This window comes from Euwallacea fornicatus, chromosome 37, assembly GCF_040115645.1.
Source record: "Euwallacea fornicatus isolate EFF26 chromosome 37, ASM4011564v1, whole genome shotgun sequence".
Classification (NCBI taxonomy): Eukaryota; Metazoa; Arthropoda; class Insecta; order Coleoptera; family Curculionidae; genus Euwallacea; species Euwallacea fornicatus.
The window spans coordinates 1,415,053-1,441,936 of NC_089577.1; the positions used below are offsets into that span (position 1 = coordinate 1,415,053).

The 26,884-nt window shown below is 39.0% G+C and overlaps 5 protein-coding genes across 8 annotated transcripts in view; 4 read left to right on the forward strand and 1 right to left on the reverse strand.

The window, feature by feature from the left end:
* The window catches only part of LOC136349431 (protein bric-a-brac 1-like), a 143,854-nt gene extending 134,763 nt beyond the window's left edge, over nt 1-9,091 (forward strand). For 2 of the 4 annotated variants that reach the window (XM_066300968.1, XM_066300971.1), the window contains 4 exons: nt 4,280-4,546; nt 4,607-4,758; nt 5,246-5,672; nt 5,773-9,091. In XM_066300968.1, the coding sequence (XP_066157065.1) occupies nt 4,280-4,546; nt 4,607-4,758; nt 5,246-5,672; nt 5,773-5,969 (1,043 nt within the window). In that variant the 3' untranslated portion in view covers nt 5,970-9,091. The remainder of the gene's footprint in view (nt 1-4,279; nt 4,547-4,606; nt 4,759-5,245; nt 5,673-5,772) is intronic. The other 2 variants (XM_066300970.1, XM_066300969.1) reach the window with 2 other exon arrangements.
* A 1,126-nt stretch (nt 9,092-10,217) lies between these two features.
* mRpS31 (mitochondrial ribosomal protein S31) lies at nt 10,218-14,329 on the forward strand. Its single transcript, XM_066301005.1, has 6 exons — nt 10,218-10,346; nt 10,394-10,692; nt 10,744-10,876; nt 10,930-11,097; nt 13,749-13,966; nt 14,017-14,329. The coding sequence occupies exons 1-6, from the start codon at nt 10,327-10,329 to the stop codon at nt 14,286-14,288; spliced, it is 1,110 nt and encodes a 369-aa protein (XP_066157102.1). The 5' UTR covers nt 10,218-10,326; the 3' UTR covers nt 14,289-14,329.
* hook lies at nt 11,114-13,719 on the forward strand. Its single transcript, XM_066301001.1, has one exon. The coding sequence runs from the start codon at nt 11,753-11,755 to the stop codon at nt 13,589-13,591; it is 1,839 nt and encodes a 612-aa protein (XP_066157098.1). The 5' UTR covers nt 11,114-11,752; the 3' UTR covers nt 13,592-13,719.
* Nucleotides 14,330-14,516: 187 nt separating the features above from the next.
* On the forward strand, nt 14,517-17,991 carry LOC136349450 (uncharacterized). Its single transcript, XM_066301003.1, has 4 exons — nt 14,517-15,242; nt 15,741-15,891; nt 15,944-16,266; nt 16,316-17,991. Exons 1-4 carry the CDS (start codon nt 14,735-14,737, stop codon nt 16,969-16,971), a joined length of 1,638 nt encoding a protein of 545 aa, XP_066157100.1. The 5' UTR covers nt 14,517-14,734; the 3' UTR covers nt 16,972-17,991.
* Nucleotides 17,992-18,230: 239 nt separating this feature from the next.
* Nucleotides 18,231-20,438, reverse strand: Mtpbeta (mitochondrial trifunctional protein beta subunit). The gene is made up of 2 exons (XM_066301004.1): nt 19,954-20,438; nt 18,231-19,574 (listed from the first exon to the last, which is right to left on the reverse strand). The coding sequence occupies exons 1-2, from the start codon at nt 20,251-20,253 to the stop codon at nt 18,462-18,464; spliced, it is 1,413 nt and encodes a 470-aa protein (XP_066157101.1). The 5' UTR covers nt 20,254-20,438; the 3' UTR covers nt 18,231-18,461.
* Nucleotides 20,439-26,884: the final 6,446 nt, after the last annotated feature.

Consider the following 26,884-nt stretch of genomic DNA (forward strand, 5'->3'; position numbering starts at 1 on the left):
TCACTATTTTTTGAGTAGTAGAGCGACCCCTTTTTACAATTTTTGAAATTTCACCGTAAGATTTTCCTTCTTTATCAAAACGTATAACAATTTCTCTTTCACCCTGACTGAGCTCGGTTTCACCCATATTTTTAACTTTCAACGACTATAACATAAATACACTGCTCCACAAAGAGATAGCCCCACCTATGTTTTTTAGTAATTTACGAAAGTGTTTAGACTTTCCCCAAGTTTTTCTTTAAAATCATGTTTGTTGGCCAAAAACATCACTCCCTGCAAAAAATCATTCACATCCGCTTCCTTACACTGTAGTATAGCATACTGAACCGAAAATCGGCTTCCACCTAATGATAGCTCCACTTCAAAAACAACAATTTATTTACAGCTTACCAAGAAAATAATAGCATTGATGACATTTTAGTAATCAGTGACACCGCCATTCTTCTGAATTAGTTGAAACGAACGTTTATCCATAGATTCTACAAGTCGAACAAGAAGATTATTATCCAGATTTTCCCGTTCAAGAAAAATTGAATTCTTAAGCTCCTGAACGGTACTATATTTTCGATTATTCTCGTAAACACGGTGTACGAGTATCGCCCGAACGTTTTCCATCACGTTTAAATCCAGCGAACGAGAGGGCCAATCGACCAGCGGCAATTGTGCTCCATTAAACCAAGCTTTCGATGATCGCGAGACATGAATTGGTGCATTGTCTCGTTGATATTGGAATGGAACACCATCATTTGCCTCGAGATAAGGCAAAAGACAGGCGTCCAGCAGTTCTTGATATTCTTCCGAATTCATCTTAGTGGATGGAAACGCTAAGCGCACTCTGCCGTGCACGCTGAACGCTGCCCACACCATCAATGTGCCACCACCAAAGTTACTTCGTGAAAAAATTCGAGGTTCTTTCCTCGGATCTTTCCAATACGAGTTGCATCCATCAGGGCCATTCAGATTCCATTTTTTTCTCGTCAGACCATATAAATTACATGGAAGGTGGTGAATAATTACATAACATTGCTGCTAATATTGAAGGCTTACATTTGTGAAATCAGTACGAACGTTAGCACGAGCAAATGCGAGACGTTGAATCTTGTGAACGCAGGTAATTCTGGTGCTTTGAGCATTTTCGAATGTTTAAGAAAACCGTTTCAATTGATACATTAAGGTCCTGGTCTTTTTTGATGGTGCTACATGACGCGGTTGCGTTTGGAGGTGCGTTAATGATGCGTCTTGTCTGACGGGCAGTCGACTTTTTCGGTCGCCCTGGGGATTTTTTCGTACCGTAGGCGGTTGGATCCCTTAAAAAGGAATTAATAACTCGATGATTACGTCCAATTTCACGAGCGATACAACGATTTGAACGTCCATAACGATGACGAGTTGAGATTTCTGTTCTTTCCACCTCAGTTAAAGATCGACCACGCCCCATTGTAAGAAATACTGAACAAAACTGAGCATGATCTTCCAGAGCAACGTTCTTACGCAGCAAAAAATCAATGTGAACAAATACACATTGATAAACGCCTAAAAACCAAAGTGGAGCTATCATTAGGTGGAAGCCGATTTTCGGTTCAGTATGCTATACTACAGTATAAGGAAGCGGATGCGAATGATTTTTGGTAGGGAGTGATGTTTTTGACCGACAAACATGATTTTAAAGAAAAACTCGGGGAAAGTCCAAACACTTTCGTAAATTACCGAAAAACATTGGTGGAGCTGTCTTTTTGTGGAGCAGTGTATGTAAATGACTATTTCTCGTACTTTTGCGAAGAAATAAACAAATGTATTCTTATTTTTTTAATAAAAATTCAAATATTTTACCTGTACCAAGACTTTCGTGAAATCCATTTGTTGTTAGAAAATGACATTTGATTTTTATCAGAATAAGTTTGAGTTTTTGTAAATATTTATAATATTGCCATTGGTGTAGACACATCACACATTACTTCTATGTAAACAAATTGAAGTTTCGATTTCACATATGGAAAATATTAGGAATTTTTAATGCAGTAAAACTGCTGTACCATGACTTTTGTGGGTGAGTGTATTTTTGATTAACTCGAGCGGGTGTAGGTTTGTTGCGCCTATGGGGGTTTAACTCGACTAAGAAAGTACCCCTGGAACACCAGTTGAATTAGCTCGAAACAGCAAGGCGAGTACCGTTTCAGACTTAGCGAATCCAGCGCAAGACGCTGCACGCCAAGCAAAACAGTGAAAAGTGGCGAAACTGAGAATTATTTGAGGGAAAGACTTCATGAATCATCATTGATGATCAAGACGAGTATTACACTTAGATTGTAAATATTAGGTTAATAATTCTACAAACAGCATTGGAATTTTCCAAACTCCAAGAGGGATCCACGCGTGTCGCATTCGACGAGTCCCGAACGATACTGTTCGGCGAACTATTTGCCAAACATTACGTAATGTGGTTGGGAAATTGACAAGCTGAATACGGACATGCGCTTATTTGGCAAAAAAAGAGGTTAATTTAGGAACATCGAGGAAACGTGAGTGGAAGCGGACATGAGCGGTTTCGAGGTATATTATTACATTGGAAATCGTTGAGAAGACTCACGATTCGTTTTTGATAACGTTTCAGTGCCAGGTCAGATAGCAAAATGGCAGTAAAACAGCTACAGGCGGGTTGACTAAATATCTAGCTGAAGTTTAAACCAGCAATTTATTAATGGGTATTAAAGTGACCCTTAGTGCTCGCCGCGAACTCAATTTAAGTAATAAAAATTATTTCTTAAATACAAAGTTTGAAACTGACCATTTTAATGAGAAGCCCCAGTCGAGTCGCATTGAAAATATCATTATCGTTATCGATTTCTTGCGGTGGTTCCATGGGGCCGAAGGGGACTCGTGCGCGACATCGCGGTTAAATCTAGCAGATTTCGCCGCTATTGAGAGCAGAATTCCCCCAAGGCCGGCCGGGGAACTCCCGCAACCGTTGCAAAGATTACATTTAGTTTTCACCCGTTTTGTTAAAAAATAATGCTAAAAGGTCGCCTGGGTTACCCCTCATTAAAATCGTCGATTGGGAAAATATCACGAAAAAAAATGCCATTTTTCAAAAGCCCTATCTCCTGATAAGCAAAAATATCCCAAACTTCACCCTGTGTACGTGCTGACGTACACAGGGTGAGTGAGGGGGCCAGCGCCCAATTCAATCAACATATTTTAAAGACCCAAGCAGGAGGGGCGTGTTAACACCACGAACGTTTGCTCAAGGCGACTCGCGCACGCTACCTGGCGTTTGACGAACATTCGCCGTTCGATATTCGCCGAATCCCGCACATGTGGATCCGGTTGAATGTTGTTTATCGTTCGGACTTATGACTCGTGTATCCATTCCGTCTGACATGTTAAATACTACATATTCGTTACGTTTGCGCGGAATTTCTAATAAACGTTAAGACTTGTATTACCCAACGTTAAATGGCAATAATTTTTCAAATAATTATTGTTAAAAATCAATTTTTTACGTTAAGTGTTACTGCATTAATTACGGCGCTGATAAAGCCTAACTAAATAGGCTTTTGTACCGCTGATATTAGGTTTACGATAATCGCCCTCCCATTGTATTTCGAGCAGTTATTTTTTTACGAAAAGTTATTCCAATAAAGAACTATTAAGTTTAATAAGAGTTTTATTTAATTTAGTTCAATTAGGGTGAGTCACCCGTTAATAAACGAGGAAACGGACTGATTGCTAATAAGGCCCCGTACACACTGATATTAATGCCGTTTTGTTTGAGCAGTTTCAGGTTTTGTTACAAAACTCCTTCAGGTATTTTTTATTTATTTATTTTATTCCTTTTTATGCGCATAAAACATTGCTGCCTCGCCCCGTTAATTATTATTTAACAATTAAACAACTAGGTAATTAAAACAATTGCCGCGAGAATTTTTCGAAAGACTCAATTATTAAATCATAATTATTTATTGCTTCAATTGCCGCTTATTATCTGGCGGATAAGCATCTTACTGGGAATCAGCTCGCACCCTGCACCGGCAAGGTTGTGCAAGTGACCGTCCATTTTTGATTTTGGCACTGGTCAAACCCAAAATTTCGACGCGTTCCGAATTTTTCTTCGTGCACTATTTCAGTTTTGCAATCTTGAAAATGAACAAAAGTTATACCGAATCTTTGCCGGCTCTGTGCATTACCGGCCTCGGTTAAAACCGAACAAATGGGGTGCGGCAACATTGTTTGATTTGTCCCTTTCAACTCAAAAACTAATAAAATCTGGTCTCCCTTCTAGCAGACAGCTACCAGTACCAGCTGCAATCCATGTGGCAGAAGTGCTGGAACACCAACCAGAGCCTCGTGCACAATCTGAGGTTCCGCGAACGAGGACCGTTGAAGTCGTGGAGACCGGAGACTATGGCCGAGGCCATATTCTCTGTTCTCAAAGAAGGCCTGTCGCTGTCTCAAGCGGCCCGAAAGTACGACATTCCTTACCCCACTTTCGTGCTTTACGCCAACAGGGTACACAACATGCTGGGACCTTCGGCCGACGGGGGATCTGGTAAGTTGGCTCGTGAAGGTACAAGAGGCAAAAGGAAAATATGTATTGGGGAATTTTGAGTAGATTTGAGGCCTAAGGGCAGGGGACGACCTCAAAGGATTCTGCTGGGAGTGTGGCCCGATGAGCATATACGGGGCGTTATTAGGGCGGTAGTGTTCAGGGACTCCCATCAAATCAAGGAGGAGCCCCATATTCCGTATCCAAGGCTGCATGTAAGTGAACTGACATTTCTAAACTGTTTTGGCACCAAAAATTTCTCTTAAAGCTTCTGTCAAGTACTGAAAAAAATCCTTGTAAAGCCTCGTTTAATTAAATTTAAGGTTACTTTAGAACTAGAAGTTGATGAAAACGTGCAACCAAGTCTCCCAAAGCTTTTTTGGTTGCTTATAAATCTCAGTTCAAATGTCGAATAACCTGTTTCAATACCAAACCGATATTCAGCTAAAGCTTCTGAGCAACTCTGCGGCCCGATTGTTGATTCTAGAGAATAGAAGATTGCCAGAGAACGACAACGAACTCTCCGAAAGATCTTAGAAGTTGTTGTGGGCAATCAAACAACCTTTAAAGAAGTTTGTAAAATAACTGTATTAAGACTGTTTGTTTTTCAAAGTTACTTTCTCTTCGAGAAGATTTTTGAGAGATTTTTTGATGAAATACCTCCCTTCTTAATTAATTGAATGTTGCATTTCCCCTCTCCAGGACGGTGTGACTGTGCAGAGTTACCCGACCAATCCCTGTAGCAACGGTTCAGATCCGAACGTATCTCCGGGCGCGGCAGCTGCCGCTGCCGTAGCCGCTGTCGCTCAGGGTCTCCGTCAGCAAATGTGCAGCATGGTGGCGGCCGCTCACAACCAAAGTTCCACCCACGACACCAACCCGGTTGCTAGCCTAGTGAATACGTTGGCGCTGGCTGGACATTGCGGCAACGTACCCCTGCCTAGTAACGGGGTACCTCCCATGAGCATGTCTCACATAGCAAGCATGCGCAGCATGGGCAGCCCCGCCGGAAGCATACAAGACCTGCGCATCAGCCCCGCAGAATCGGCCGGCATGGAAAGTCCTATTTCCTCGCCTTTGGGACTGACCGTGTCCAGTTCGATGGAGCCGGCCATTAACATGAATATCGGTAAATATGCGGTTTCTTCAATTTAAAACGTGAACACTCGACTGAGAGTTATTGTCGAGAAAGGTTCTATTATCAAACACTGATCACGTTTCTGATCCAGGCAACAACTTGGACGTGGGCATTGGCGTGTCTGGTATGACGTACAAGCCTGCGCGCTCCTTTACGTCGCCGCGTCCGGAAAATCTCTTCCAGGAGGACATTGACGACCTAGTGAAGCCCATCCATACCACGCCCAGGTCCAAGGACACGATGCCCTCGATCAAAATGGAACCGATGACGGAGTGTCGCGGCGAATGAGAGGGGAGCGCTTTCTACGCGCCCATATTGTGATAAATCTTGGTTTTCGCGGTTAGTTAATGGCGGCAGCAGAATGATGTTCCTCCTTTGTTTTGACGTAATCATGAACACTTTACGTTGTTTCGAGGTGTCGGACACCAAATAAGTGATTTGGCCAGTTTTTCAAGACTGTTCTTGTTGTTTAGTAGACGCTGTATAATGGACAAAATTCAAAATTCCAAGCAGATTTGGGCACTTGTGAACAAACACATTCCCCCTTCCTATTGACAAGTTTTTTTACTAGTTTATCAAGGCGAGCTTACGGACCAAGTGGTGAGAGCAATCGGGTTTTGCTTGGTTCGCGGGAACGTGAAAAGATCTGATACTTATAACCTTAGCAACTGAGTGGTTGGCAAGCCAAAGAACTCCTCCATCTTGGAATTATATAGTGATTCATACCGGGTGGCTCTGGAAACAATCCATAAATGTCAAGAATCTCCAGGAATAGTCCAGAAAGTTCCGAAACATCTTAATCATGTTCTTTTACAATAATTAATTTGAGCCATCCGATATAACCATGAATTAACCAAGGCCAACAAACACTGTAACGTCAGTGCAATAAACAAACAAAAAATAACTTATTTATACAAAAAAATATTCAATTTCTTTTTATATATTTTGTGTAAATTATTAGTTAATTATTTTATCATTTATTAGTCAACTCGGTAGGTTTCGAGGTCAGTTATGTCCAGTATTTATTTATATCTGCAGTGCGAGTGAGAGCGAAATAGTGCTTCTCTGCGTTTTTTCCCGACTTTCTTTAACTTATAGATCATTGTTTGTGGATTTAACTGTTTGTAACTTGACTTATAAAGTAAGCAGCTATACCGGGTGTTTTTGTGGGTGGACATTCTCGACGGTGCTGCCGAAATTTTCGAAGAGAACATATATTTTTGGACTACAATTTGTTACAAAGCGGTAAAATGCAGAAGTCCTACGAAATCAATCAATTACAGGTTGAAAATCAGCACCAAAATGTTTAATGTCGGTAAGCTCACGTCGTCGTGACGTCATCAAATTATTTCTAAACAAATTTGAATTGGAAAGTATTCTCGTGAAATGACGTATCACAAACCAAATAAGAAATGTTATTTTGTTTTGGAAGTTCACAGGATTTTCTCGTAAATAACGCCAGTCTAACGAACCAAAAACCAATGCTATATCCTGTGTGATGAGACGCGTTAAGTTCACTGCTTTGCTAGAGATATTCTGCTTGTGGAAATAACGTCAATGTGACGTAAGCAAAACTGTTATACAATTTGCTACGTCTATGTGTGCATGTCACTATGACGTCATTCTTGAGGAGATTTCTATTGAAAGGTTTTTAAGCTTGCAGCTAATTTGGCGTTTCTTTTCGAAATGCATAAAAATATATAGAGAAGCACCACTATTCTCAAACACCCTGTTTAGTGACCAATAGCAGAAATTCTTATGGCTCCCATGTATTAAGAGATAATCTTCCTAAACATGTTTGCAGAGATCACCGGTTACCCCACACACGATTCGTATTTGTACATAAGAAGAAATAATCAAAATTTTCAGTATGTTTAAAACTACAAAATAACATATTTTGCCTGCAAATTCTTTGAGATTGTGCTGAAGCCTCCGGCTTCAGCTCAGTCGCAAATTTTAATGTAATGCCAAATGTACTATAAAGTGTTAAAAATGTAGCTATTACTAGGTTAGAGTGTCGTGTATGTACAAAACGGTGTGTTAGAGTGCCTGCTACAGGCCTCAGTAGTGCTGCTATATAAAGACTTACCAGTTTATTATAGTAATCATCATCGGGCTTCAAAATCTTGTCGTTTCAGTTCCAGTTCCACCAATGTTGACAGCGACACGCAAATTCTTACGTTTCACCCGCCTTCGAGGTCCTGAATCGATCAGGTCCTTTTAGGCTTCAAAAATCTCACCCCTAGACGAGAACGTGAAAACCTATTTGGCTGTAATCTACAAATTCTAACTAAAAGAAATTCCTGTTTAGGCCTCTTGTAATTATTAACTGTATAGAGTTGTCGCTAAAACATATAGTAAGGGTAACAAAATTCGAGAAGAAACATATTTTTGTGATTTCTTTAGGTATATAGAGTACTTACTACAAAGTTGTACAAAAAGAATTTATAAGGATCTTGTAAATGTAGAGGATATTATATGAACGTTTCAAGAAGAATGCCTTCCTGCCACTCTCAGGGTGCGCCGCGGTGTGTTTTTGGGTTTAACTCCGTGTGTGTGATCGTGATAAATTATAGTTTCTCGAAAAAAGTGGCCTTTGAAATTACGCGTCTTTGTGTACTAGTCTTGGAGTTATCGGTTGACCTTGCATAGGAGATTCGTTCCCTTTTTAAACTACTAGGCTAAATGTGTTCAAAAATACAAGTAGTAAGTGCCTTCGAAAAAATTTGACCACTTTACGTCATATTTTATACAAAAAAAACGGACATTCGGATAAATTAATTATATGCTTAATGAAGCAACTTTGGTTCCTCTTGCGTTGATCGGTGCAACCCTGGGTGGCAAGTTCTTTTCATATCTCCCCTGTATAAAATTATTATTAACAAATCTTCATTATAACTATATTAATTATAATCTATAGTAAAGATGAGGGATGCGGCATTTCTGTAATCGACCCGAAACAAGTCCGGTAAAGCTTTATTTTGCTGTATACTACTTCGTAAAATTAAAGAATCATAAACTACTATAGATTTGATGTTAGTTCAGAACTACTTACTTATAAACATATAGCGATTATCTTTGCATAAAGACTACGGATATAGATCTTATTAGTACGCAATATTACCCCCCAAGAACTTGTGCTACTCTAGAACAATTTTATTGAGGACTCGATATTATTTGGTAATTAAGCAAACGTCCCGATTCTTTTGAAGGAACCATGAGTTTTTCACCTTCAAGGAAATCGGTCTGAATAAGTATAATATTTAATATAATGTTGATACGTTGAGTTTATTATTAATTATTATTATTTATATTAATAGTTTCTGTTGTAGATTGACCTTTCAAATGTGCACATATTCATTTTTTTCTCTGTATGGTATATTGAGGAGTAATTAAAACGTAAAGCTAAACTATGTGTTTCCTTCGTCGTTGGTCCCCCATTTTTGAGCTGAAAATGGCCATTAATATTGTGATTTTTGCATCGTAAAAAGGGCTATGGAGTTCCTTCTACTTATTTTATAACTACAACTTGAAACTTGAAAAACACGCAAACTTCGACTAATTTCTTTTAGAGCGGACGATAAACACTTTTCTCATAAGAGTTAATCACAAAAATCATTTCGAAAAAACCTCACTCAAATCATGCTTCAAAAATGGGACATTGGAGGCCCCCCAGTGATGGGCAAAATAAGCATTATTTGCCTTTTATAGTTAGAGCGCCTCTACAATGCCAAAATTTTGATATGGCTAAAATTTTGTTCAGGTTAGATCCCTAAAAGTTAGTCCCTTTCAATGAGCAAATGACTACCGGCATAGTTATTATTTTACTTCATGCACCCATAATTTCATCATGAAATGCAGAAAGATGTTTAAAGTTCATTTGATTTTTATTAGTTGAGATAAGTGAATCCTGAATCGTGATAAAAACGTCGATGAAAAGGGGAGTTTCAAGTCAAATGGATAAAAAACAATTGAAACCTTTATCTGAAGCCATTATTGCTATCAAAAACATCCCCTTTTATATTAAAATCATGGAAATTGAATACCCCGTATAATTGATCTTAAAATGAGCGTAAATGCTGATAAAACAGAATTCTTACTTTCGATAATGTGTAAAAATATATCGGCAGTTAATTTCTAATGAAAACACCGACAATATCCCGATAAAGTAATAAAAAGTATAATGAAGCCTGTGTCTAAGTTAATGGTAGAAGAGATGTCTCACGTAGGATAAAGAAAAAAATGACTATCGCCAACCACTCGGGGATTCACGGATTAAAAAGCAATAGTCAATAAATGAAATTAACCTTTCTTGACACCTCTAGGAAAAGTGGTAAAAAATGGATGGTTCACATTATTCAATTATTATGGTTGTTTTTCACTTCTGCCTTTTGAAATTCAAATTAAAACTTTGATTTAATTAACAAACAAAACATTTCTAACGCGCCATTTACTTTGAAGCCCGAAAGAGGCCGCACACGCGTGAAATACCATGGTTTTTGCTCTTTACTGTTCCATAGGATAGACAAGGATAAATACACTCTTGGATATGCTGTAATGACCGCCATTCAAACATTTCTAACCTCAATTTTTTAACTAAATTTCTAGGGAAAATAAAGCTCTCAAAAATTTACTTAAAATAAACATGTCTCAGGCAATTTTAAGGTATATTACCCCTAAACACTCCCCAGGCACTAAACTCACCATTGCAGAAAGCTTCCTGCACAGCCTCCTTGGATCTCTCTGCTGATGCAAAGACCAGTGTCCACGTCCCTACTGCGCCAAAAGACCACCAAAGGTCCTATAAATACGAGCAGTAGCAGCAGTTCAGATAGCGATGACAATATCAAAGAAGCTCCCAAAAGCCCCTCTGAGGCAATAACTAGGCTTAATACTTTACTAGAGCATATGACCTCAACTAATTACACTAAGACCATTCAGCTGTCCCAGCCAAAAAATAAGAGAGCCCAAGGGCGAAAAGAGAAAGAATCTGTAAAAACAGAAAGTGTTGGTATAGTACTTAAAAAACTTGAAGATATTTTTTATTAATTGGTATATTTAGAAAAGCAGGTAGTAAATGCCGTCAAAGGAGTAGCAGAGTGTCTTCCGGGGGATAAAAAACAAACTGAATCAGAGCTATTAATGAAGCTGCTTAATCCTGTACAACAGACCTCAGAAAAACAAGCTAGTTTAAGGTAGATAGTTCTTGGTTGTTGAGTTGAAGCTTAGAAATTTTTGAGTGTTTCAGTGAAATTTTGAAGGGAATGAAAATAGAAAGAGAGGAGAAACCTCAACAATCTAAAGCTGAGTATGTTAGAAATGTATTAAAGAGATTTGAAAATCCAGTAACCAATTTGGAAAGACACGATGGTCAGAGGAAACCAAAGCGGCCCAGTGTCATAATGCCAAAGCCAATGTGAGTATTTTTGATAGTTGCAAAAGCAAACAGAACAACAGAAAAGTTCACCTCTGTGGTCAATCTCAAGCAGTAGTTCTTTTTTGGTCCACGCACATCCCATCCTGAACATATAAAAATCTTAATTATAAGCTAGCAATAATGCACATACCTACCCACTAGATTGTTAATGCCATAATTAATTCTCTGCACCTGCATACGGAAAAGTTTATTTACTAGTTGTTCTTTTGGGAATACGTACCCTTTTTAAGCAATTAAGGTGATATCCACCATATTGTCCAGCAATCTGTAACTCTAACTTGAAGCGAAGTGCAGAATATTTTGATAATATTTACAATCTGGCAATGTCGATGAAACGGAAATCTCTTTCCGGTGTTGTTTCACTAATGTTGCTTATTTTGTCGTCTAACGTATTTCGTCCTCTTTTAAAAGCTTATTATAAACAAGGACAAAACTACTATTATGCAAGGTAGTAGTGGCACCATTGTTATTTGCTTTTTGACATTTATTTCTGCTTAACCTAAAATCCAGACGTCAATCAAATGTTTTTATCTTTTTATTATCGCTTTTCTCCTCGCACACAAAAAAAACATTTTACAAAAGCCAAATAATTAAGCATTTCTCCATAAAAAACACACCTAATATTTCACCCCAGATGAATCCCACTGAAGATATGTGTAAAAGCCTGGTCAAATGGCTACAAAAACTGGTTCCAAATCGAAGTAGAAACATATCAGAAATCTGTGATGGTGTGGCAATTCTAGAAGCTCTATTGCAAATTGACGCGGATTATTTCGGGAAATTAGAGCCAAAAATCAAAAAAGATGCTGGAACAAACTGGAGATTAAGAGTGAGCAATTTGAAGAAAATTGTAGAGGCTGTTACTGAGTATTACCAGGACATGCTTACTCTGCAAGTCCTGGAAAGTGGTAAACCTGACGTCACGCGTATTGGTGAGAACAACGATCAAGTACAACTAGCAAAGTTGCTGAGGCTTGTACTAGGGTGTGCAATAAACTGTGAGAAAAAACAGGAATACATAACACTAATGATGGAAATGGAAGAAGCTGTTCAACAGAATATTATGCAGGCAATACAACAGTTAGAAGAAATCACTGGAGGACCAGGCAGAACTGGGTTAAGCCTCCTTATCCTAGACAGTGATGCTAGAATGGCAAAACTAGTCACTGATTTAGAGGCTGCAAATGAATCCCGTGACATCTTAACCTTGCAAAACCAGACCCTGGAACAACAAGTGCAAATCTTGCAAGAGGAAAAACGAACTCTTGAACAACAACTTGAAGACATGCATCACAGAGAAACCAAAGGTCCTGACCAGAGGAAACAAATGGAGCAGCTCAAAGAAGAACTTTTTAAAGCCGAGGTCATGAGAGATGATTTTAAAGCGAAGTTACTTGAACAAGAAAAACAAATGCTGGTATATCAAGACAAAATTGGAGAGTTGCAAATAGCAGCAAGTGATTCAACAAGGCTCAAAGATGAAGTTGATGCTTTGGCGGAATCTGCAGGCAAAGTAAATGACCTGGAACAAACAATAGCAGCATATAAGAAGCGGTTGGAAAATTACCAAGACTTGAAGAAACAGGTCCAGAAGCTTGAAGAGAAAAACATGGAATACCTGCAGAAAAACATGGAAATGGAGGAGGAGTTGAGCAAAAACAGCAGCTGGAGAAACCAATGTGAAACCTATAGACTTCAAATTGCAGAGCTTCAACAAAAGCTTGATGAAGAAGCTCAAAGAGCTGACAAATCGCAATTCACACTGGAAAATTTGGAATCAAAACTGACAGCTTTACAGGCAGAAAGAGATCGATTACTACTGGAGAGAGACACTTTAAGAGAGGAAAATGAGGATCTTAAATTAGGACATGTCAAAGTACCAGAATCAGGAGCTGCAGTCTCCCAAGAGTTAACCCCAGCAGAACTAAAAGAGCGTCTGCGTTTCTTAGAGCGCGAAAACAAGACACTGCACCTAACCCAACAAGAACTAGAATCTAAACAATCAGCTTTAGATCAGACTTTAAGTCGCACTGAGAAACTACAGCAGCAAAATCGCGTATTAAACCAGACAAATCTGAAGCTTGAAGCCCAACTTGAAGAGTTACGCAGTGGAGTTTCTGGGGAATCCTCAGGAGCTACAATAAAAAGACTTCAAGATGCTTTAACTGCAAAAGAGCATGAGTTGCAAGTAGCCCAAACAAAGTACCAAAGGAACCTGGAGAAAGCTAGAGAAGTAGCAGCTCAAATGGAGAATGCTGAGAATGCCAGGGCAAGAGGGGGCAGCATGGGGGCTTTGGAAGAGAGACTAATAACGGCTGCATTTTATAAATTAGGCGGATTGCTGCAGCGTGATGCGGCTGATGAGAGGTTGGCAGTATTGGGGGCGCAGGGGCAGTCATTTTTGGCGCGTCAACGACAGCCTACGCCAAGAAAACCTCAAACTAGGTTTAATCCTCCTCAAAGACCTAAATAATTATTGGAGTTATAAAAATATTTGCCAATATTTGTTTGCCTAGAAGTATTTTGTGTTGTTGGTATATTTTAAACATTTATATTGTTACATGTTTAATTAATATATATTATATTTGTGCACTTAAAGAACCTTGTGTTGGTTATTACTGAATTTGTAGTCAACCTGAGCCTATGGAACTGTTTTGTGGAGAATCTTTAGGAATTTTCACCAATTCTGAAGAACTTAAAGAGAGTCCGCAATTAGCCACTTGGCAAAAGCTTTACGAGAAGGAACTGAAACTGGCAGTGACCCATCCACCTGCGAATTATTTCCAGGAGATGATTCTCTGGACAGAACAGGGGAAATTCTGGCAATTCCCTATCAATAACGAATTTGGTAAACTAATTCTTTTATTATCAAGTGCCAATTTACAAACGAAATTATAGGCCTGGAAGAGGAGAGTAAAGTTTATTTCACTGAGCATGTGTTTCTCGAGGAACATCTGGAACCCTGGTGCCCTCCTAAAGGACCAATAAGGCACTTTATGGAGTTGGTCTGTGTGGGCTTGTCGAAAAATAGCTACTTAACCGTTCAGGCCAAAAAGGAGCATATAGAGTGGTTTAGAAATTATTTTGAGGATAAAAAAGGGCTGTTGCAGGAAGTAGGGGCTTTGATTGATGTTGACGCAAAGGCGCCGAGTGTTGATGTTGAAAAATAAATTATTTATGGTTAATAAAAATAACATATATTGCGTATAAACTGTTTTATTTGTGAATCTTAACGCGAAATAATGGTGTGGAAAATAAATGGAAACCGTTGAATTTGTGCAATGTTTGCCACATCCCAAGATAAGGAAAATTAGATATAAATTTTAGATAATCTTTTTATATTACTCTTTATTTTACTTTGCTCGATTTAGTACTCTTACTTCGTCAGTTTAAAAAAGTTGTCAAACAACGTGGATATAATCGATCACCAATTGAGTTTATTAAAGGTTATGTATCTTGTATTTTTCATGTTGAGCTTTTTTCCGTATTCTGACTGATATTTTTTATTTTTCTTTGTGTAAATTAATGTTTTCTATTAAGTTCCTGAACCGGCGCTTCAGTTATTTCGTAAATCCTTTAGAATCTGCAAAAATCCTAACAATTGCAGTCAAACGCAATGGGTTCAGAACAAAACGAGCTCCACTACCCCTCCGGCATGAAAGAATTTAGTTTTACTGACACAGAGAAATTAGAAAAGGACCTAACTTGTAATGTATGCAGTCGTTACTTGAATGTGGTCCCCATAATATTCAGTGAAAACCTGGGCAGTATTTGTGGACGATGCAACACTGGCGCCACACTCAGAGGTATAGGAGCCACCCAAAGACAACAGTCCTACGAGCAACTGATAAAACATCTCACATTTCCCTGTGCAAATAAAATTTTTGGCTGCCTTGAAGTGGTGAAATTTGACTATGTGTTGACACATGAGAAAAACTGTAGATATCAATGTGTGAGCTGCCCCTTATCTTATAAACATCTATTTCCTGAGAAAAATTGCCACTGGAAAGGGAACTCAAAACTTCTTCTTGAGCACTTGAAGGTGCATCATGAAGAGTTTTTGGATCCACCACAGTTTGAATGGCCCGAAAAGGGAAAGAATAAGATATTTTTTACCTACGTTGGTGAGTTATTTTTGTTATCATTTTTGGCAGTTTGTGTGTACTTGTTTAGTCGACATTGCAGCAACCATTCATGAATTTATTTGAGAAGTGGCTTTATGACTAGTTTCACATATATAGATTTAATTTTATATAAATAATTTTGCTCTGATTAAATTCATGATGAAATTTGCCACATTATTTAAAAATAAGTATATCAAATAAATGTAAGTAAATTAACAGATGTCAGCATATAAAATACCAAGTTTTGGCTTTGGTATTTGTTGTTTTTATCTATTATTTAGATGCAGGAAGTGATTTGAAATTTAATAAAATCATCTCAAATAATATAAGATAATTTGTTTGCATACAGTAGTTGGTAAAACTCACAATAAACCAAAAATTTCACATTCAAAGTTACAAACCTCCAGATCGGCCTAAAACCAACATTTCATGATGAAATCCATGAATTAATTCGCAAACTAATACATGAAAAAATTGTTAGTGTAATACTGGCTTTAGGCAAGCAAGTCATCATCATTGTCATCAAGCACGAGCGAGAAGGTCGTTTTTCAAATCTTCTAATGATAAATGGAACTGATTTGGAAAGTCAATGCTTTAGGTACCAGTTAGAGCTCTCAGATGAGGATAAAAACAATTCAATTTTATTAAGGTGTGTGTGTTTTACAAACCCAAAACAATTTCTTAGTAAAAACATTTTTTAGGCGCGGTCGCCTAGAACCTATTTCGGAGTTTCTGGACTTTCTCAGTCGTCCAGACAAGACGTTAGAAGTGGACATCGATCAAATGAGCGAAATGCTGCAAAATCCCCAAAAGATATTTGCCAAATTTGGCATAGTAAAAAAGCCAAAAAAAGAAATAATTCAAATTATGGGTGTGCAAAATGCAGACAGCTTTGTGGTGGATAATTCAAATATTAAAATTGGCAAAGAAAAAAACACACACCTAGACGAAGAAATGTTGTCTGAGCTGGAATGTCCCATTTGCAGTGAGTTTATGGTGCCTCCCATATATATTTGTCCAACAGGTGTGTCTTAGTTCAAGCATATGACTTAATTTTACAGGGAACGTTTTAGGTCACAGCGTTTGCAGTGTGTGTAAGGTCAAAGTGAACATGTGTCCTTCGTGCCGCTCTCCATTCGGTAATGGTCGGAATTTCACTTTAGAAAAACTGACTCTAAAGGTGAAATATCCTTGTCGTCACAGGGACATTGGCTGTGGTTTCGTTTCTACATCAGAGAATATCAAAAATCACGAAAAAATATGTGATTTAGCTGAGAACCCCTGTATTTTAAGGTGCGGTTGGAAAGGGCTCACTTCAGCTCTATACAACCACTTTCTGGAGCACCACAAAACGCAGATTTTGAAGCACAATGCCCTTTTTCTAAAAGACATGAGACAGGACATAAACACGGGATTTTATTTTCTCTACGTCATGGGCGAGTTGTTTTGTTTGTCACTCAAGATTAACGGCAAAGTTGGAATACGATTCAATATGGAGCAGGTCGGCTACTTGGAGTCGGAGCCTAAACACAAATACACTCTTCAGTTCTTCCTCAGTTCCGAAACGTCTTGTCCCAGTATTAGTCTAACTGGTTTTTGCCAAAATTGGAATGAAAATTTGACAGAGTTGGGGAATAATAGCATCAATGTACCGATGGAATTATTGCTCAAATATTGTATTTTTAAGAATTTCTTCTTTTACATGAAAGTGAACATTATGAAAGTATGACTTGTTTGATGGTATTTGACGCAATAAAGAAAATGAATGAAAGCTGTGAGACAGGAAAATGGGCTGTAATTGTTGGTAGGTACACAGTCTTTTTGACGTTGGTTAAATGTATGTCCTGTCTATTGCCTTTCCTACAAACGTACAGTAAAGTAGCATTGTCGCCTACAATCTCGAGCTAAAGATACATTGCACACGTGTGCGGTAAAAAGTATTTCTCTAATTCGAGTTATGGCTATTTTCGCGCATGGTTGAAGGTTCAATAACGAACTATATTGTCGTACTGCTACAATGTTAAAATTACTAAAAGCGTCAAATTTTATTATTTTTAAATTTGTATTATAATTGTTCCATTCAGATAAAGAAAATAATATAAAATACACGTTGCATAAGACCATTAACGTATCCTTTACCAATTCGTCGCTTCACACTCTTTTTGTAATTTTCAAGTAGCGTACTGGTGTGTTATTTTATGAACCTTTTATCTCAATATTCTAACATCACACGTATGTCATTACCCAGATTTACCATTTCGTTTCGCATGCCGTAAAAATTTTACCGTTCACGTGTGGTAAAGTGTTGCTTTCAGTTCTCAAGCGTACGCAGTGTTCTATTTCCCGTACGGTTGTATGAAGAATGTACTGTTAAGTAAATGACATAATAGTATTTGACACAACAAAAAAAACGCAGAAGGTACGAACTTGGAAAATACACTTTAATTTACCGTTTTATAGCCTTTTTCTAGAAATTTTTTGTTCCTTAAATGTAAATTTTCTTTAACTAGGATTGTAGATTCACGTAACTTATTATCATCTGTTATTGTTATAAACATTCCTATGTTACATGAATGTACGATTATAGTTTTCTTCATGTTCTTTTTAAGTATTTCTGTTACGTCAAAGGACGGTCGATTAAAGTTGGGTGGTTACCATTAACTTTGAAGATGAAACACCCTGTATATGTAGTTAGTAATTGTATTTTCATAAGATAAAATGAACGTAAAATAAATAAAATACAGTGCCAGTGTGAGTATTTTTTTCCTTTTCACAAATTATGTAGGTATTTTTACAGAGATCGTTTCAAAATACTTTTTACGTAATATAGTTTTTTGACGTCAAAGTTGGAGCCAAACATTTAACTCCGAGAGTGATAGAATGAAGTCCTCCGCATATTTTAAAAATATACGAAAATACACTTGCTGAACAGGTATGTTCGAGAGAATCTCGGGTAACATCATAAACTGGAAGAAAAACAATGAATACTACAAATTAATAACAATATATTTCTCAGCACAATCCTATAAAAACTAAAAACGGGGTCAATAAGACACTTCGGCGCTCCCTTATACTTAGTGATACTTATTAAAATTTCTATTTAAAAATACCTTTGCTTAGTACAAACAAAAATAGCTTAACAAAATAACCAATATTTTATCTCCTAAAATAGAATAAAAATAATTATAAAAAATGATCGTAATAATAATCTTGCACTAATTAGTTGGGATGAGCATCTGGATGCCTCTCCAAAATCATGGCCACAGCTTGGCCCCCTGCTGCGCAAGCGGCAACGAGGCCGAACTGACCGTCCTCTCTGACAAGCCTGTTAGCTGTGTGCATGGCCAGCCTCACTCCGGTAGCGGCAAAAGGATGACCAATGGACAAGGACCCTCCCCAGAGATTAAATTTGTTAAGTGGAGGGGCCCCCACTTTCGAGTTCCTATTCATGTACCTTTGCGCGAACCACTCGCTGTCCATCGCTTTAAAATTAGCCAGAATTTGGCCGGCAAAAGCTTCATGGAACTCAAAAACGTCGATGTCTTGCATGGTCAATCCGGCCTTGTCCAGCACTTGCGGAGTGCCATATGCAGGGCCCAGCAACAGCTGGTCAATGGGGTCTTGGGAGACATACAAGAAGTTTCGCAGATAGGCTTTGGGCTTTAGCCCTAAAGCTTTGGCTTTGGCCTCAGTGGTGATGATGCAGGCGGAAGCTCCGTCAGTAATAAAAGAAGCATTGGCAGCTGTTACAGTTCCATGAGGCCTGATGAAGGCAGGTTTAAGTTTAGCCAATTGCTCAGGTGTGGACACTCGAATTCCATTGTCTTTGGTAACCTCCTTGTTACTACCAGGCACTTGCACCGGAATTAAATCGGTGAAATATCCCTTTTCCTGAGCTTGCTTTGCCAATGTATGGGATCTCAAAGCGAATTCATCCTGTTCTGTGCGAGAAGCGCCGAAAGCGGCAGCCAATCGATCAGCTGAATGCCCCATGGTTTCCCCCGAAGAAAATTCGGAAACAGCCGGTAAGTCTGGCACGAAAAAGTTAGGCCGAATACTGGCCAACAAACCGAGCTTTTGCTGCAGTGTTTTGGCCTTGTTAGCTTTTAGCAGTAGGCTGCGCATCTTCCTGCTGTGTCTTATGGGAATATCGGACATAAATTCAACTCCTCCTGCCACAATTATGTCGTACACTCCGCTGTTTATCAGTCCCACACCAGTGCACATCGCCATGTTTGAGGAGATGCAAGCCATGGTCACTGTGTGTGCTGGTGTTTTGTCACTGTATCCCGCGCATAATGCTGCTTCCCTGGCGATGTTGGATGTTTTCACCTTGGAGGGATAAGTGCATTAGCAAAGTTCTTAGAATGCTTTGGTAATGAGGCAAGTGGACACTTATTGAGATAAAAAAGACCATTATTGAGCACAATATTGCATAAATACTTTTTCTATATTTTCTATGATAACCAAAATTCTCCACATTTACAACGAAAACTGGACATGCACCCACACACCTTGCAATAAAAGATTTTGTGTCTCAATATAAAAAAGACTGTACTCCTTTGTCATTATTGTTCACTACAGGGCATTCACCAAATAGATTTCGTAAGAAATCATACTCTAGGGGCAGTACTGACATTGCTCTGTTTCTTAATCAATGTTTTTAGAAGGATTTCTAAGTAACTATGTGTATTGATTATAAAATACTTACCTCTTGAATAACAGTCCCATACACTACATAATCAACCATCTCCTTGGGAATGCCCGTTTTCTGTAAAATCCCCCTCAGTGCCACTTTGGCTAGTTCATGGGGCATTAAATTATTATAGTCGGTACCTGACAGGAGGAAGGGTGTCCTCACTCCATCTACCAAGACAATGTTTTGTCCACTCGTCTTAAGCGTCTTCTTCTCGTTGAGCTGTGTTCCCAACGAAAAAGTCCTCAGAGAATTGAGTTGGAGGAGGTTTTTGGATAGAGTTAGAGCCATTTTTTTGTGGGGCAAGTAAGCCATGATTATAGAGTGAATGGTGGAAACTACACTAAATTGAACTGTGAATGGACTAAAACCGAAAAACACACCGAACGAAAATAAAACCAATGGACCCTGTACTACCGTTGGACCCTGACCCGGTGGACTTTGCCCTTATTGAATTGGAAAATTTAGAAATTAAAAAATTATATTTAATGACCGAAGAACGCCCTGTAGAAACCGGCAGATTTGGACCAATCCGGAACATATTCGTGACGTAAATCAGCTGTTTCGTAGAATGTAGATGTTACAAATTGTGACGCCATCTATGTGTGAGTGTCTGTAATGAGATAATTAAGAAAAGGGAATTGAATCTGCAATGCGACTGTGATAATAGGTTCGGAGCTTTGACGATAGACGGAACTATGTCCAATAAGGAACTTTTTGGACTTATTTTATAAATTCAGGTTAGTTCAGGTTAGTTCGATTTCCGACCGATGATTTTTTTTTTATGAAAATCAATTTCTATATGAAAAAAATTTTTTGTTCAATCATTATATTTTCAAGCATTTCAAAAGAGAAGAACCGACTTTTTTGGTTAGACGTAACAACCGATTAAAACCCATAAACATAATTATCCGACAAAACTTCTAAAAACAACATTTCGGTGTCTCGATTAAATCGTGCAATTAACGGTACATCGCTGGTAAACCACCGCATGGGGATTTAAAAAATCGTTAAATACTCTTGGATGGTTAAAACCCGCACCTGCATCTCTCTTATCCGAATCCCATCGTTAAAACACCAGTATTTTGGCCAAAGCATCTCTCGTAATACGATTAAGTGAAAGGCCCACCAACGGTTTACACTTGAGTTACAAAGTTTCATATGGCCATTAATATATTGAATTATTCCGCGAACGCTTTGAATGGGCGAACACCGAAGTACCCATGACCATGACAAATCACATCCTCTACCATTTATGATTTTCACACCTATATTCAGAAAGAGAAACATTGTGGAGTGGTCTAGAAGAAAAAATATATTTTTCAATGACGCCATTTTGACGACAGTTACTCATCTGATCTCCTCTAATGGTTGCCAGATCATCTTGATACCCGATTCTGCGAAAAAGTCTGTTGGTTTCAAATCTGGAGAGCATGCGCACCGTTAGATTTTTTTTTGTGCCGGAAATGATCGTTTTTTGGTTTTCTGGGTTTGCCTCCAAATGGTCATAAAACAAGGTGTTACATCGTATTAAATGGCGTTATATAAATGTTTGATATTATGGCTGTTTTATGGGACCATAATAAGTGACTCGCTTAGGAAATTGGTTTACGGTAGTGCGAAATGCAGTTTTTCGTTTCCATTGTCACTAGAAGCAAACCTGCGTTTGTGTCCAATAATAAATAACACGGCAATTATTATACAAACACCGCGATTGCTCTCTTTAGTTTCTAATGGTCAGTTAAACGGCAATTAAACGCTATTTATCGTTGACTACGGCCAAGAACTCTCTTTGGATATTATTTATGTTTACAGCAAAACAAATTACATCCAGGTCTTAAAACAAGCAGAGGTGTCGCTGCATCTCTACGCGAGGAGCGATAACTGGGCCCATAAATAAGTTTAAACCCATGTTGGTACCACTCCGGGATCTATAGCAAGAAAGATCTGCAACTTTAGTTTAGGTATGTCGAGTGGCACTCACAGCGGTACCGAAACGGTCATTTTGAAGTAAATCCGCAAACACTACCACCACGTACGGGGTACCAAACCCATTACCTTTCCAAACACTCTCTTAATGAAGTGCAAAACATCTGTGCGCGGATTAGGGACGAGAATAGAGCTGCACAATTTGCTCTCGAAATGGAATCGCATGAATGACACTCGAGGTGGTGTATTGTTAAATTTACGGTACCCTCGCGGTGGTTCTGTGTGTGAGGCACCTGCATGTGCACAGAGCTGACATGTAACTGTGCTTAGGAGAAACGCGCTGAATATATATTATTATCATTGATATGACAGGCGAAAACGCTTAATGACGTACCCGCACCTATATCAACAAGCGCTAAATACCCAAAGGAATTTTTTAGATTTCTATAGATAATCGCGGTACCACTCATAAGACACCAACGCAACTGCGTTTTCGCCGGGGAAAACGAAAACGTTAAAACCTGCACGTGTAATGGTCGTTTTAACGATTGAATCTGAAAGGAGATCAAAAAAACATTCGGGTACCGGTACCCGATTTTTTATTGCTTCTCGCCACATAAATAAAGTGAAATGCGATAGTTTTTAAACCCAGTTTTTAACGACTCAAATAAATTTCCCGCCATGCGTTTGAATAATTGAGACGTCCCCTGTCAAGACATGCCAAGCGCCCTATATACCGGGTGGCTCTTCTTGAGCACTTCAATCCTTTTAGCCGGATACCAACCACCGAATTGACCCCCTGTACAAACAATAAAATCCGAATAACGATGAAGTCATTAAACCAATGACTTAAGAGCATAAAACTTTATGAATCTTATAAATATTTTATTGCCTCCTTTTTTTGGTTTTATCTCTTCATCTTCCATTAGCGCATTGTCATCAATATGACATCTAGTTAAGAGCTGGTGCTTGGGGGGTGGGCACTCGTAAGACATTTCCCTTAATATGAGCGGCATTGCTTTCGTCCGGGTAAACCCACTCATTCCCGAATTAAAACGTAACGGTACCATTTCGAAATTAACGACGACGATAAAAACGGACGATATTTCATTAAAAGAAATTCTCTCCGAGGCCGATTCGAACCATAAAGATCGACCCCGTATGTTGACATTTATGGCCAAATATGGGAATATATAGGTCTATATTTGTCAAAAATTGATATTTCCATGAACAAATAGCCAGCCGGGTGTTAGTACCGAATAACGGATTGAGAATGCATGGTTGGTAATATGATAACGGCGCGTGTTCCTCGGAAAAAGCGCCGATGCAGTAAACACTCGAAGGCTGCAACCCCCCAATTCGGATGGGTAATTATTAGCTGAAAACCACCCTCCTGTGAAGGCCGCCATGGCTAATTTGACTCTTTTGGCGTGCGCCGATATCGTTATATGAACTAGAGCAACATATGGTTCCTATATCTGGAAATGAAGGTCTGGAGGGTTGGAGTTCAAAAAGAAACTGTTGGTCTGTCAACACATATGTCAAGAGCGTCAAAAATTCTTTGACACTCAACATTCCATTTTTTGTACTTTAAGTTAACAGCATTAACACACATCCAGTGTTTAACACCTAGTGTCGAGAAAGTGTCGAAAAACGAGATATTATTCGATGAGAACTTATTTCGATTCCAGAAGCATCTTTCTGACAACAGACTGACAACTTTTGCGACAGAAAGAAAATCGCGTTCTCTGAACATCAAACGTCAATTAACAGAATGTCACTCATTATTAAGAAACGTCTGTCATATTGAAAATGTCAGAATGTCAGACTCCCGAAATGTTGCACACCAAGTCGTGGATAAACTTAAAGGAAAATTTTAATTTCGAATGGAAAAAGTGTAGCTAAAGAACTGTCACAGAAGAGATTATAAATACCCAAAGAAAATAAACGTCTTTTTCGCAAAAGCAACCTCAATTTTTGCGATAAAGTTCCAACTACATCGTCCAACCATCAAACTTCGTTTCAAACCATTAGAAAACTGTTAAACCTACATAAAAAGTCCCTTATTAAAGGGAGTCATCGAAACCATCAATTTGTTAGGGTAGAGGGCGTTTGCGCCTTCACGCCTGATTGGCTCGTTATTGAATTTGTCAAAAATTGCAACGTTGTAATAACGATTTTGCATGGTCGCTTTTCACGGACACGAAGATTCGGCCGTTTTAAGAAAGTACTTCAAGTACCAATTTATTTTGGGTACCTCCATCGTTTACATCGCTCTATTGCAGCGGCTACCAGCGAGCGCAGCTAAGGCACCCATAACCCCAGCCCCATCGTAAAATGGCAATCATCCTTTTGTTTTCTTTTCGGCCGTTTTACGTCATCAATTACCCTGCGTGGTGATGTATTATTACCGAACACAACAAACACCATATGGCGGGGGTATCATCGAGGGTAAGGGGCCGATAAACAAAAGTAACAGTTGTTATTAGTTAGTAACAGCTAATTAATATGGAAAATGGATCCGAAAAGTCAACCGGAGGGCGAAAATTTCGATGAATCTGATGCTGAAATTTTTATAGTTGATCGCGGGATGCGCATCTACATTTTCTAATTGTCAAGTCTGATGTGGCCAAATCGGGTTGATTGGGAGGCCCTTGGACCCGATTATATGGCTTTGATGGGTGTCTCAACCCTGTAAGATTGCTTGGTGGTACCCCGCTGCTCTTGAAATGACCTGCACCATTAGAGAAACCTATAAATATTTTACTGCCAGCACAGAGCGCGCCTCTTTATCTCAAATTAGTTACTAGAGTACTGTACGCTTTGGCATTTTAAAGGGTACTAACGCCGCGAGTCGTTTTCGGTGTTAGCGAGATAAGTTTTAATTGAGATATCCAATTAGGCGATCTTATTATGGTGCCCATTCTAAGCAGGATCATGGCTTTTTTCGCAAATCGAGGGACGTTGATCTCGTCGTTATTTTTGCGCGTGCTCCCTCTTACGGAATGTACTAAAGCAATATGGGATTTGAGTTTGAAATAGCAGCCAATTTGTCGGTATAATTGGCGATTAATTCCAACAAAAATCGCAAGAATTCGGATACATCAAGTTCATAGTACTGATAATGGATTCAAATCAAAATATCTTTAAGAACAGGCTTTCTTAATGAATTCATTAGCATAACACTCGAGTTTCGATGGTCGTTCTCTATCGCCGCAGACACTAAATTTTTAGGGTTCACTAAAAAACAAAACAAAGAATGGAAGGGTAACTAATGGAAAAATCAAAGTAGCGACACGGGAGGCGTTCGAGTCCCCCATTAAAATCACCTGTTAGAGCCCGTTATTATTTTATAATCCATAAATTTTGGCTTCCATGACACGGCGCAATTAGTTACGCGATGGTACCACTTTTTACAGTCAATATAAAATCGATATCTAATGGGTAATAAATGAGCAACTTACTATACACTCGCGTAAAAAAGGCGACTTGTTGACACGCCACCTAGCGGGAGGCGGTACAAGTCGTTTTGTTTTTGTGACAGATGGGAAACCGCTTCTTTTATTTATTATTTATTGATTAAAAATTGTTAATAAGTTTAATCAATATAGACGGACGCGTCTAGCGTGCCATATGACATCGGGTGCATTAAGAATTATCGCTGGTCTCAAGTACCATCGCCAGTAACCATCAGGAAGTGGAACTATCTCAATTATGGTACTCTCCTGGGTACAATATATTAGTTACGGACATGACGAAGTAGAGTCAAAGATGCGCATGGTACCGGTGTCTCGAATTTCTTTCGCCTTGTCGCAAGCCATCAATGCGAACTTCCCCCAATAATTGACATTAACGTCTGCACAAGAAACACCCTGTGTATTAGCGAATTTTCCACGCCATGATTTTTTCCAACGAAATATTCCTCGGATTGAACTATTTTGCATGGGTCAACGAGGGATCTTTTTTGGGGAAGTTGAGATATTTGAAATGGAAAATAAACGAAAAGACTCGAATATTTTCATCTGAGTCCCATGGGACTCAACGAAACCACAGCACGCAACTTGGCCCTGTCGCATCAGTTTTATGGGGGTACGGAGCATCCACATCGGACTCTCCGAGAAGTATCATCAAATCTATTTTTTCGCCCATTGATATAAAATCGCGCACTGCGAACACCGAACAGGCTGTAAAGCGTCACTTTTAGTGCCTTGGCCGTAACGTTACTTTTTACTGCCTAGGCGTTAAAAAGTTTTTCAATTACGGCGGATTTGATAGGTCGCCTGACAAGTGGCAGGACACGTGACAAATTCGATGTGTGAGAAATGGAGAAAAATCGGTTTTACTCGCGAAATCGCAAATCTGAGGTTTTAGCTTTCCTCGAGCTAGTCTTTAGTTCGCCTATAGTCCCGGCAACTAAGTGAAGAGAGGGAGAACGAGTCCATTGAGACTGAAGCGCGAAACAGTAGTGAGAGAACTCATGAAGTGTGGGATGAGGTGGGCGGCGTTCAAACAGAAGACGGAGGATATTATATGAAGAAAGGTTGTAAGGGAAAGAAGGAAAAGATAAGCGTGCGTTTAAGTAACGCTGACAAAGCACTTCCCGGGTCAGGGAGAAGAGGAGGGTGAGGTTATCTCGATCCCCACACTGCCCGGTCGGCACCGCCGGAACATTTACGGGACAACGGACGGCAGGGTGTCTCTTGGAGACTTCCACCTCCTCCGGCAAAAAAGGGTTAGGAAAACTCCATCGGACCCGTTGGGAATGTTACCGTGGCGGCCACGAACTATTGTGAGCACCCATTTCGTCACTGTGCGAAGGAAAACCATATTAGCATTTTTGCTCAATTGATTTGTCTTACATAAAAACATATCCTAGCAGGGAACCGTTACCGGGTACCCACACACATTACCGCCAAGAGGTGCATAAATACAATTAACCAAAGAAGTTCAAAGGAATACTAGAACATACATTATCATTTCCACGTAGATAAAATCAGTTTTTCGTTATGTAAATGAG